Source organism: Heloderma suspectum, chromosome 4 (genome assembly GCF_057233095.1).
Source record: "Heloderma suspectum isolate Gila_16-S chromosome 4, 16-S_ref, whole genome shotgun sequence".
NCBI classification, from domain to species: Eukaryota; Metazoa; Chordata; class Lepidosauria; order Squamata; family Helodermatidae; genus Heloderma; species Heloderma suspectum.
Genome location: NC_139461.1, coordinates 62,311,382 through 62,324,590, shown reverse-complemented (window position 1 = coordinate 62,324,590; position 13,209 = coordinate 62,311,382). Strand labels below are relative to the sequence as shown.

The 13,209-nt window shown below is 45.2% G+C and overlaps 1 protein-coding gene across 1 annotated transcript in view; it reads left to right on the top strand.

The window, feature by feature from the left end:
- The window catches only part of CLVS1 (clavesin 1), a 75,293-nt gene that overhangs the window by 56,974 nt on the left and 5,110 nt on the right, over positions 1 to 13,209 (top strand). Inside the window, exon 4 of the mRNA XM_084848054.1 lies at positions 5,011 to 5,246. Within this exon, the coding sequence (XP_084704180.1) occupies positions 5,011 to 5,246 (236 nt within the window). The remainder of the gene's footprint in view (positions 1 to 5,010; positions 5,247 to 13,209) is intronic.

Here is a 13,209-nt window from a genome sequence, read left to right as displayed (position 1 = left end):
CCTGCTTTCTCTCTCTCCTCCTTTGTCTCCATGTGGTTTGCTTTGTGTGGCCTCAGAACAGCACAAGGGCTGAAGCCTCAGTTGGAGTTTGCCAACAGCCCACATTCAATCAATATTTCAGCGGGAGAGAGTTATTTTCAGAATACAAGCCAGGCATCAGAAAACCTTTCATCGTGTACAAACAAAAGACACCATTTTATAGTATAAACACATATGGATGAAATGGCTAGACAGGGCTACAATAGAGAAAGACCACAAGGAAATCCCACCGCAATGGGATTATAAGTACTGGTTATGTACTTATAAGTACTGGTTATAAGTACTGGTTCCTACCCATTACAGACCTGTTCATCTTGAAAGAAAGCTCCCATCTTGCTTCTTCAACAGACCACCTTTCCTGTAAAGGGGTGGGAGGAATAAATATTGATGTCACCCAAGTAATTTCAGTTCAAACACTGCTATAGAAGACTCAGGACTCTGTTGTGGCAAGGAACCTTGGAATATTGGTTTCTACCATGTATCATTTTTATCACAGTATACATAAAACTATGACTGAGTTAAAAGGGCATGTTTATGTAATTCTTCTAATGGTTGAAATCCAACAAGAGGCAGAATTGCATATGGGAGAGTGGGGACAAATATGCTAGTTCTCCCCTCTCCGTCGCTGGCCCCATTGCCTTTGATGAGTCAGAGGGAGAACATCTGCAGTGGGGAGCCTGTTCTACCTGTGTAAGCTCCCCGCATGATTGTGAACCATGATCGTCCACTTTTCTAAATCACACAGAAAGCCTATAAGAATAGAGCTGGCTCCCCACTTCGCATGTTCACCCTTAAGCATGTGGAGGACAATGGGGCTGGCAATAATGTGACAAAGGAGGTGGAGCTAGCACACTTGTCCCTGGAGCTGGCATGCTCATCACTCATGCAAACACAAATCTAAATGCATGAGGGATTTGCATGCCTGAGTAGAGATAATACGGGAGAGTGGAGAGAGTCGTATAAAGTCTCCATAGTCAAAGGTTCATTCTCCTGATCCAAGAGAGAAACTTGCAATTCCAACACTTTGCTACCAAAATAGGAATGCAAAGAGAAGCTTCCCAAACAGCCACTTTTCCCAAAATTGTCTTTGGTATGGTGGGATATGTGGGAGAAGATAATTCATAGAATCATAGAATCATAGAATAGTAGGGTTGGAAGGGGCCTACAAGGCCATCGAGTCCAACCCCCTGCTCAATGCAGGAATCCAGGTCAGAGCATCCCTGACAGATGGCGGTCCAGCCTTGTCTTGAACGCCTCCAGTGTGCGAGAGCCCACCACCTCCCTAGGTCATTGGTTCCATTGTCGTATTGCTCTAACAGTCAGGAAGCCTTTCCTGATGTTCAGCCAGAATCTGGGTACCTGTAACTTGAGCCCATTATTCCGTGTCCTGCACTCTGGGATGATCGAGAAGAGATGCTGGCCTTCCCCTCTGTGACAACCTTTCAAGTACTTGAAAAGCGCTATCCTATCTGCCCTCAGTCTTCTCTTCTCAAGGCTAAACATGCCCAGTTCTTTCAGTCTGTCTTCATAGGGCTTTGTTTCCAGTCCCCTGATCATCCTTGTTGCCCTCCTCTGAACCCTCTCCAGTTTGTCTGCATCCTTCTTAAAATTGGTGCCCAGAACTGGACACAGTACTCCAGATGAGTCCTAACCAGTGCTGAGTAGAGAGGAACTAGTACTTCCCAGGATTTGGAAGCTATGCTTTTATTAATGCAGCCCCAAATAGCATTTGCCTTTTTTGCAGCCACATCACATTGTAGGCTCATATTCAGCTTGTGATTGACAACAATTCCAAGATCCTTCTCGCTTGTAGTGTTGTTGAGCCACGTATCCCCCATCTTGTAACTGTGCATTTGGTTTCTTCTTCCTAGGTGCAGAACTTGGCATTTATCCCTATTAAATGTCATTCTGTCATTTTCTGCCCAGCACTCCAGTCTATCAAGATCGCTTTAAATTCTGGTCCTGTCTTCCAAAATATTAGCTATCCTTCCCAATTTTGTGTCATCTGCAAATCTGATCAGCATTCCCTGCAGTTCCTCCTCCAAGTCATTCATAAAAATGTTAAAGAGCACTGGGTCCAGGACTGAGCCCTGCGGTACCCTGCTTATTACCTATCCCCAGTTGGAGAAGGTCCCATTGATAAGCACTCTTTGAGTCCGATTCCGTAGCCAACTGTGGATCCACCGGATCGTTGTTTCATCTAGACCACTTTGAGTTAGTTTGCTCATCAGGATATCATGGGGCACTTTGCCGAAAGCTTTGCTGAAGTTGAGGTGTATTACGTCCACAGCATTCCCACAGTCCACAAGTGAGGTGACCTGATCAAAAAATGAGATCAGACTCATCTGGCAGGATTTGTTCTTGACAAATCCATGTTGGCTTCGAGTAATCACGGCATTGTTTTCAAGGTGCTTCCAGCTGGATTGCTTTATCATCTGCTCCAGAATTTTTCCAGGGGTTGATGTCAGACTGACTGGTCTGTTGCTCCCAGGTTCCTCCTTTTTACCCTTTTTGAAGATAGGGACAACGTTAGCCCTCCTCCAGTCATCTGGCACTTCCCCCGTCCTCCATGATTTCTCAAAGAGAATAGAAAGCGGTTCTGAGAGTTCTTCTGCCAGTTCCTTTATTACTCTAGGATGCAGTTCATCTGGCCCTGGAGATTTGAACTCATTCAAAGGAATTAGGTGTTCCTTGACCATATGCCTATCGATCTCAAGCTGCAATCCTGCTCTTTCAGCCTGTACTTCGCCTTTGCCAGGGGGGTCATAGACCCTCTTTCGGGAGAAGACTGAGCCAAATTAACACAGTGCACATAAACAAGTACCCAAAGAGCAGGGATGGGCAACTTATGGCCCTCCAGATGTTTTGGCCTACAACTTCTGTCAACCTTGGCCATCATAGTCAATGATGAAGCATGATGGGAGTTGTAGTACAAAACATATGGAGGGTCACAACTTGTCCACCCTTGCCATAAGGAAATGAATAAATGTGAAAGAACAGGAAAGATCCTCCACATAAAAAGTGGCAGGAGTCCATTTCAATCCTGTGGTTTAAAATATGAACAATAAAAGTGCGGGGATGATTATGTGGAAGAGTGCTTTTTCACTGGTGGCACCCCCTCTCTGGAATGCCCTTCCCAGAAAGGCTGTCCTGACACCTTCCTAGATGTCCTTCTGGCATCTGGTAAAGACCTTTTTTTATTTTCTTAGGCCTTTTACTGCCCAGCTTTAACCAGCGTATATCTCCACAGTGAGATTTTAGGCCATTCTTATATTTTTATGGTGGATATTCTTGTGCTGAATTTTACTTCTTTTAAAATTTGTTTATCAAATTTTGTTAGCCACCCTGGGAATTCTGTGAAGAAAAATACCCATAATAAACAATACCCCACAAGCCTGTTGAAACAGGAAAGGTGTATGTTTTTATTAGAAGTTACAAGTGAAGTGTATTTCCTGACCTCAGCTGGAAGCCCATTCCACACTGAACAACTCAAAGCAGGATGTTCAACCTCAGACCTGTGAAGCACATTTTTCAGCTTTTGTGTGTGTTTTTCCCATTCTAAAAGGTTGAATTCCCTCTTCTAAGGTTTAGTTACTGGCAGTAAGTGCTTTAAGCTACAATATCTTGGTATTTGGGGGTGGGTGGGCCCCATCCCTTTTTGCCTTTGGCCCCGCTCACCACTGGAATGTGGGCCCCAAAACCTTGAGGGTCTCTGGCTTGAGGATCCAGCTCAGGAATCTCAGTTCTGGGGGTCTATGGTTTCTTGGGCTTGGGGCTCTCTGGTCCCGCAATGGCACCCAGGCCCAATGTCTCCTCCATCAGCCTCTTGTGCCCATGCCTAGGTCATTGCTGGGCTCCAGGGTCATGACAGAAGGGCTGTAAAGATCAAAACCAAACACAGTTGCTCCTTATCTCTCTCTCTCTCTCTCTCTCTCTCTCTCTCTCTCTCTCTCTCTCTTTGCCATCTATCTTTGCAAAATATACATTTGTATTAGCATTTGTTCGTTCCTTTATTTTATTTAAAAGATTGTATCCCTGATTCAGCCCAAAATGCTTCTGAGGCAGTTAACAAGAAGAATGGAAACCATCAAAATATCAAAACAATAAAACCACGACTACCGTAAAAAAAAAAAAAAGTTAAAAAACAATATTAACAGAAGGCAGTACTAGAAGCAACAGATAGCAAAGCAGCAATAAATCTGGTGCCTAAAGGCTTTAAAGGCAGGCACCAGCCCAGTGCCCCCTGGAAGCGCGTTCCACAGATGGGAAACCAGCACCGTGAAGACCGTCTCTCAGGGTCCCTCAGACCGCAGAGGCACCTGGCTCCTAGCGGAAGGGCAGGTTAATATGGGGCAAAATGACCTCACAGATGCCTTGGTCCCAAGCCCTATAGAGCTTTCTAAGTCAAGACCGACATCTTGAATTGTGCCTGGAAACAAAACAGAAACTAGTGAAGACTTTAATAGTAGCAAGGTATATTCCAACTAGGCAGTTTTAGTCAATACATTAGATGCCATATTCTGAACCAATGGAACTCTCCAAGTAGCATTCAAGGGTAGTGCCCGTATACAACACATAGGGCAGTATCCAGCAGTGTCGTTCTGCAAACTCAAATAGCACTAGCGGAGCGCCACCAAATCTTTCCATTGCACATTATGCTTGCACAGCCAGTTGTGCAAGCAGTTGCACAAGTGTGATGCACAATCAGTTGCACAACTGATTGTGCAAGTGTAAAGCGCAAATGTTACTTTCATCCGATTCTCCTCTTGCACATAGTTCAAAATCTAATTGGATACTGCCCATAGTAAACAAGAGGCATAGAAATAACTGATGTGTAGGATAACTGTGTTTTTTCATATATAATTATGTATCTCTTTCTTTCTCATCCTTAATATTTGCATGGCTATGAAAAATTGAGAACAAATTAACTAACAGCACCCGTTCTTGTCCATTTGCTTGTGTTTTTAAAAGATATTTCTTCATGGTAACAATCTGAATAGCCTTCACCAGCTTATCCACCCTGACTGCCTGCCCTCAGAGTTTGGAGGGACACTTCCTCCTTATGACATGGGCACTTGGGCTCGAACGTTACTTGGTCCAGACTACAGTGATGAAAATGACTACACTCACACTTCCTACAACACCATGCATGTGAAGCATTCATCTTCCAACCTGGACAGGGAATGCTCACCAAAACTCATGAAAAGGTAAGAACTAAGATTCTGTTGGAGCAACTTTAGAGAACACATTTTTAAAATGATTTTCCCTGCTTAAAACCAGCAATTGCAAATAATGCTAAAATGGAAAAGAAGGAGTAGAAGAGGGAATGCTATATGGAAACAAAATAATAGTATCTGTAGGAAATACAGTTAGTTGCCTGATGATTCTGAGCAAAGCAACTTGAAAATAAAAAGGTCTCACTAATGTATTAAATGGAGGGGAGGTATTGCAATGGAATGCTCTTTCATGAGACATCCTACAGAATTATTACTGTTCTGAGTCTCAATAATGATAGCTGATTTTGGTGCATCCTGGTCACGATTGTTAAGCAGAGTGAAAAAAATTATCTTCATGTAATGGAGGGAATAAAATAAGTTCTACAAGCACCAAGTCCCCCCAATTAAAGGACACAATCTTTGAACTTTATGGAGTGGATCCAATGGTGTTCCTCTGACAGAACTGGGAGGGGGCAATTCCCACACACACATCACCATCCCCGCAGCCCCGTACATGCCCTCAAAATCTGCTCTGGAGCACATTTTCAGGTGGTGCAGAGGGCTGCAGTAGGGAGGAGTGAGGGAGAGTGCCAGGGCCCAAGTGCCTTGTTAGGAGCTACTGGTGCTAACTTTTGCCTGCACGTTCCCCTGGCTTCAGGCTTATCTGGTAGCATGGCACTGGCTGTGTCTGGGCTACCATCTGCCATGTTCAGTTTCCCAGAATGCCATGGAATACCTGATGTACATTAGGCATTCCATAGCACTGTGGGAAAATTTGCATGGTGGGTAGCTTCTCAGACCCAGCCACTGAGTAGCTAATCTCATGGGCGGGGGAGCAGTGGGGGAGACACTAGGGTGGCCACTTATGCCTTGCCCCAGAAGAGGAAATGGATCACCAAAAAATAGAACAAAATATGACACCAATTTGCATAATATTTGCATATGCAAATTTATATGTATAGGTGCAAATTTAGAAAGAATAACTATAATTTACATTAAAAATACAATACACCTTACCATTATGGAGAAGACTGACTAGGTGATCTGTGGACCTCCTTAATCTGCTGTCCAGGTGCTAAGTGTTAATGGGCAACTTCAAGGCCCCTGCTTCAACTTCAAGAAGCTCTATGGGAGCTTCACCTGGCACCTAAAGGAGTACAACATTTTTGCCAGGCGAACATCTCTAGGGAGCTCATTCCACAGCTGGGGTTCCACAGCAGAGAATGCCCTTTTCCTGGTAGCCACCTGCCTCACTTCCTTTGGCAGGGATTCCCAGAGAAGGACCCCTGAAGATGATCTTATCGTTCCTTCCCCCATGTCTTCCCCTCTCAAGGCTGCATTTCCCTGCTTCCCCCCCTGCTTGCTATAACCATAATTACATGTTTCACTGGCATCGGTGTTGTGACTAACACAGTCCATCTCCTCTCTTAGCCAGGATTTAAAATCTGCACACAGTGGACACATATAAAGGGTTCATTGTAGGGGAGAAGTCAAGTTAGGTTAGTTTTAGGAAAGAAAGGCCAGTTGGACAAATAGCTCTGCTTGTCTCTGCATTTATAGGTTGTGGCCCTCCAGATATTTTGGCCTACAACTCCCATCAGCCCAAGCCAGCATAGCCAATGGTGAGGGATGATGGGAGTTGTAGGCCAAAACATATGGAAAGCCACAAGTTGTCCATGCCTTTCCTATAGTGAACTCAAGATGGTGCAGGCGAGCACTCAAGACAAGCTGCTGTCCTCACTTTATGGTCTGTTTCTGCAGGTCTGGAATACAGTTCTCACAGATGGTAACAGTGAACTGCTGAATCCATACACTGTTCCTTGCAGACTTAGGAAGATCATGTTGAAAAGATTTAGGTTGTAATCCTATACACATTCCCATGGGAGTAAGATCAATTGAAGTCAATGAGACTTTCTTCTGACTAAACATGCATAGGAATCTCACTGTGTTATGAATTTTCCACAAAACCCGTACTGTGCTGTGTTGTTGGCAATGAATGGAAGTATAAATGGAATAAATCCCAAATCACAGAAGCAGCAATCTACAAGTAAGGTCACCTCAGCATTATGTTTAGCCTGTGAGGACTCAATAAGGGCAGTCTGCCATGAGAGCTGAAAACACATTCTACAGCAATGGGAGAATGCACCTTGCACTTTGAGTCCATCTCGAGGGCAGCCTTCCTACTTCCAGAGATGTATCCTAGTTACTATAACAACTTTATTTCTTCTATGTACGCTGGTATATACTGAGCAGGCTAGGGAAATTATGTACTTCAAAATGATGAAAACCACAAGATGATAGTCATGCTAGAGTAAGTCTAATGCAGATCTATCAATGAAGGAAAATGTACTGGCATGGGGGTGGGAAAGAGGAGTCTAGTCTATATTCTTGCTGCAAATATAGCATTTTCACAAAGACACAGAATATAACAATTTTTTAAAAAATCCAAGTAACATAGAATTAAGAGCAAATGAATCTTCAAGACTGACAATGTTTGTCAACCACCCTCTGATTCTATGCCCGATTTCCCACTCCACAAAACTCCATCTAGAAAGGAGAGTCTTACATGCTGTAATGCAGCAATGGAGAGCTTCCAATCCAGGAGTGGAATACGGGCATGGGGTTCCCCAACTGGCAGGCCAGCTTATTCCCCAGGCCCTGCCCCTCTCTACAGCCAGGGAAAATCTCTTCACTCCAATCAGCAGCTTAACTGCTGCCAGGGGGCGTCTTTGGGGGAGGGTGCTGCTGTGGAGGGAAGCATTAACCTTCCCCCTCCCCATGAACACTAAAACTCTCCTTGAAAAATCTCTCCCACCCCCCCCGCTATGTCAATGTAGGCATTTTAAAAGCCCCATTGCCAGGGAGGAGACATTTCTGGGAGGGGGTTGCTGGTGGAGAGGGGAGGGCTAAGTCTCCCCTCTTCAAATGCTGGGGGGGGGGAAACCTTTCAAAAATCACATGCTGCATTGAGGCCTTTAAAAGCTTCCATTGGTACCAATTACCATGGAGTCAGAAAGGGGGGAGGGGGAGAGAGAGAGAGCAGTCATATGACTAATATTATGGTGGATGATGTAACACCTATACCCAACCTTGGATCCCCAGATGTTTTTTGACTACAGATCCCATCTCCCCTGACCATTTGCCATGCTAGTTGGGGCTGGTGGCAGTTGTAATCCAACAACATCTGGAGTCCCATGGTTGGGAATGGTTTTCCCCTTTTACAACTTGAAAAGCAACAGGGTCCCTCCCATAAAGTAATTAGCCACCCTATAAGGTGCATTGACTTTTGTAGCTGCCATTACTTCCACAAGATGTAGTGATGGCTACCAATTTGGATGGCTTTAAAAGGGGATTGGTCAAATTCCTGGAGGATACAGCTATTGATGGCTACTAGGCATGATTGCTATATGCTACCTCCAGCCTCTGGGCAGTATGCCTATGTACACCAGTTGCTGGGCAACATGGGTGGGAGGGTGCTGTTGCACTCATGTTTTGCTTGTGGGTTTCCTGTGGGCAACTGGTTGGACACTGTGTGCTGGACTAGATGGATCCTTGGTCCAGCATGGCTTGTCTTATGTTCTTATCAAATGAAAACACGCTTATCTGAAAAGATCCAAAGCTGCTGCTGCTATTGGATGAGTGTGGACCTCACTGGACAAGTGTGAGCCAATTGTGCTTGAGAGCCCTTCAGAGAACTAGGATCTATGTGATTCCCAAGCATAAGGATAAATGCCACACTAACAAAATTAAGATCACCTCACATCATTTTAAACTGGAGAAGAATGTGGGGACTTTAAATGCTTGCCTGTCAAAGGATGGGAGCCCAGGTAGCTCTGAGCTTTGGTTAGAAGAACTTAGGTGGCAGTTCTGCTCACCTTCCTGCCTATCTTCGCCATACATAAGAATATAAGAAGAGCCATGCTGGATTAGGGATGGTGCGGGCACCCGATTCAGTCCAGGAATCCAGCGGAACTGGCTGCACCACTGAGCCCTGCTCACTGAGCCCCTGCCCCTGCCCCTGCCCCTGCCCACCCCCACCCACACTCGGCAAATGGTCTGCACTCACCCTGGCAACCTTGTCGAGCTTGGTGGTTGCCATTTTTTGATAAATGAAATAGCTATAGCAAAAGTGCGCATATTTGTGCACGCACAAAAATGTGCTTTTTTGCAAATGCACACATTTGCGTATGCGTGACAATGCACATTTTTGCCAAAATTCTCATTTTGCATGCACACAAATATGTGCATTGGCAAAATGCACACTTTTGCACATGCGAATATGCAGCATTGCAAAATGCGCATTTTCGCGCATATGAAAACATGAGTATTTTTGCTATCACCATCGTATTTTTCAAAAAAATGGCAACCACAGAGCTCGATGAGGCCGCTGGGGTGAGTGCGGGTTGCTCGCTGAGTATGGGAGGGGCTCAAGCACGGTCTGGGGACCAGTGAGCAGGGGTAGGGCCTAAACGGGTGTCCAGAGAACCCAGACAGGGGTGAGTTCACAGATCCCTATGCTGGATCAGACCAAGGTCCATCTGATCCAGCATTCTGTTCACACAGAGGCCAACCAGCTGTCAATGGGAAACCCACAAGCAGGACATAAGTGTTACAGCGCTCTCCCGCCCATGTTCCCCACCTAGTGGTGTACATGGGCATACTGCCTCTGATACTGGAGGTAGCATGCAGCCATCAGGACTAGTAGCTGTTGATAGCCTTCTCCTCCAGGAATTTGTCTAACCCCCTGTTAAAGCCATCCAAATTGGTGGCTATCACTATGTCTTGTGGTAGCAAATTCCATAGTTTGACTATGCACTGTGTGAAGAACTACTTCCTTTTATCTGTCCTGAATCTCCCATCCATCAGCCTCATGGGTTGACACTGGGTTCTAGTATTATGAGAGAGGGAGAAAAATGTCTCCCCATTCACATTCTCCACACCATGCATAATCTTGTACACCTCTATCATGTCTCCCCTTACTCGCCTTTTTTTCCAAGCTAAACAATCCTAACTGTTGGGACATAACCTACTGGTACATAACCTATTGGAGCGGAAACATAATTTTAGAAGTACATTAAGCATTCTGTTCTTAAATTTCATAGTGGAGGATAGGTCCTTAAACTTCTGAAGGAAGTTAGGAAAGAGGCTGGGCCTCCAGAATTTTGGCTGCCTTCTGCTTCCTCTAACAATAATTCTTCCAAGAAGTGTCAAGGGAGATTGGATGTTACTCCATCTTGTAACATCTTTATTCCCCATAAAGGCTTTACCCACCAAAAGGCAAAAACATAAAACAAAACCCGCCCCCATTTCCCATAATGAGTATTGGGTTGGCAGGGGCCTGAGGTTGGAGAGTTAACAGCCATGGGATTGTTCATGGATGGGAAAGATGTGAAAACAGAAGAAGAGAAGATTGGAGGAGAGCTGGTAGCCAGCTACAGCGAAGATGGAGACATATTGGGACAGATGCAGTGAAGTGATAGAAGGCAGGGTGGTGGTGGTAATGGTAATCATAAATGGGAGATTCAGATAAGCTATGCATGGGTTTGCTGGACATGATACTTGACTAAAAGGACCACAGGGTCAAAGGGAACAGTTTCAATGATCAGGCAAAATGCTGGAGGTAATTTTGGTAGCGTGGCTGGTGTTATAAATGTTGGCCAAATCTGCAAGCCATGCTGGCCTGCCCATGCCTTTTGTTGGGTAAATCACTAGGCTAATGGACCAGAATGGCTGGCTAATGTGGGTCTTTCCCTCCCCATGCCCCAATAACAAGGAAAATAGCTGGGTATTCCTGGAGTATCCTGAATGGAAAGAACCCAGGTTAGTTGTCAAAGCTTTACCCTTCCCAGCTAAGGATGATGTAATCTCTCTTTCTGTCCAGTCTGAGGACCCAGTCTTCTTTTCTGTCCAGGCCTTCAATGAAGAAGTGTCTAAAACAGCATTCTCCAACCAGGTGCCCTCCAAATCAGATGTGTTGGACTCCAATTCCCATTATCCCCAGCCAGCATGGCCAATAGCAGAGGTGGAGAACTCCTGTTGTCCCCAGACGTTCATGAACTTCTACTACCATCATCCCTCACCATTGGCCAGACTGGCTGGGATTGATGGGAATTGGAGTCCAACAACATATGGAGGACCACAATTTCCCCAGGCCTGGCCAATGGCAATGTGAGCTGGGCATGATCTGGAGGGGACCAAGCTGGGGGTGGCTGGTCTAAAATAAATCACTCTACTTTTGAAATGTACATCAGGGAAATGAAATGTAATCCTTCAAGAGCTTAACTGACAAGGAATTACCCTTCCCTCTTTTTTCCCTAATGTAGTTTGTAAACTCCTTGGGGTAGAGACATATTACTCATATAGAACAATTTATTCAGACTGGCTCACCCATTTTGCTACCTAGACTGTAGCAGTCCTTCAGCTCGCTGTTATTGGCAGTTTTTGACACAACCTCGGTCTTCTTCCAACAGACAGTGTCGTTGTTGCAAGCAGTCATACTTCATGCTCTTCCACGGTAGCCACCCAAGTGTGGAAATATTTAATAGATCATTGTCACTAATTTGTCCATCATGTTCACCAGTACTCACCTACGCTGGTGTATTTTACTGAAATTTTTGGTACGTGTTCCACTGTTGGGTAGGTGGAGGTAGATTCTCCTGCCCACCTGAGAGATCCTCTTTCCGAGTCCTCAGATATGATACAGCCTAAGAACTAAAATTAAAGAAAGCCATAATGCTATTGCAAATAGAAAATTCTTCACACGTTATCAAGAAGAAAATCAATAGATGCATGTTGGAAGGAAACATTTTCCCTTGTTATTATTTTCTGCAGCAGGAATGAATCACTGGAAGATAATAGCCCGGAGGAGTTGGTGTAATGGGCAGAGAATTAGAGGGAAATGAGCAGATGGGAGGTGAGAGCCAAGTGAATAGATCTTTTGCCGCCTGGCCTGATTGATTGGCTACAGTGTGCCACTTTGAAAGGCACAAAGCTTGACTGGAGGGGGAAACCCCTGGCCAGACTGTCATGCTTTCTTCCCCTTCCTCATGGCCGTTAGCAAATAAGGTTGTTAATAACACAAAGGAAAAAGAATAGGAGAGAAGTACAAAACTGGGAACAGGAGCTTGCAGGTTTCAGGCAGTCTGTTTTTTATTAAAAGGAACCTGGTCTTAAAGCAGAGTTTAGGTTATTTCAGGCTTAAAGGGAACGTGTTTCGCTGTCACAGACTTTTAGAAGTAGTCACACAGTTCAAGGCTGCAGTTAAATCCGAGCCGTAGGGCAGCATCAGAGATGACACTCTTCCTATAGGAAGAGATTATCCCAGGGTAGGAAAACTGTCCTGTGTGAAGTGGCTGAGTTTCTACAGCAGGGGTGAAGGAACTTTTTTTTTCTGTTGAGGGCTGCATGACAGTGGAGGGTGGGGGCCCACTTAGCCATTTCCTCTTCACCTGCCATCCCTCCTCTCTCTCTAACACCCACTTTCTTTCTGAAACCGCCTGTCTTTCTCTCTCTCTCTAACATCCTCTCACTTTCGCTCTATCCTTCTAACACGGCCCCTATCTCTTTCTGAAACCCCTCTCTCTCTGACACCCCTGTCTCTTTCTGACATTCTGCCCCCCCCCAGCCAGCCACCCACCCACCCACCCACTCACCCAGTGGCAGTTTAGGAAGGGACAGATTGCTCTTGCCAGGCTCTGAACTTATTGCTTGCAGAGTAGTTTTGAAATTAGGGTGAGGGCCACATGCAGCCCTAGAAGTGTGCACCCCTGTTCTACAGTTCCCAAAAAAGGGCAATTGAGGTTGAACAGTGGAGTGTACTTTCCTTGCCTTGGGGGCTTAGGTGTTGTGCTGGGAGATAAAGTAGCCCTTCTGCTGCTTCTTTGGCATGAATTGCTCCCCCAAGAGCACATTTGCATAGCAGCAGCCCCCATATCCATCTTACATATGTATAGTT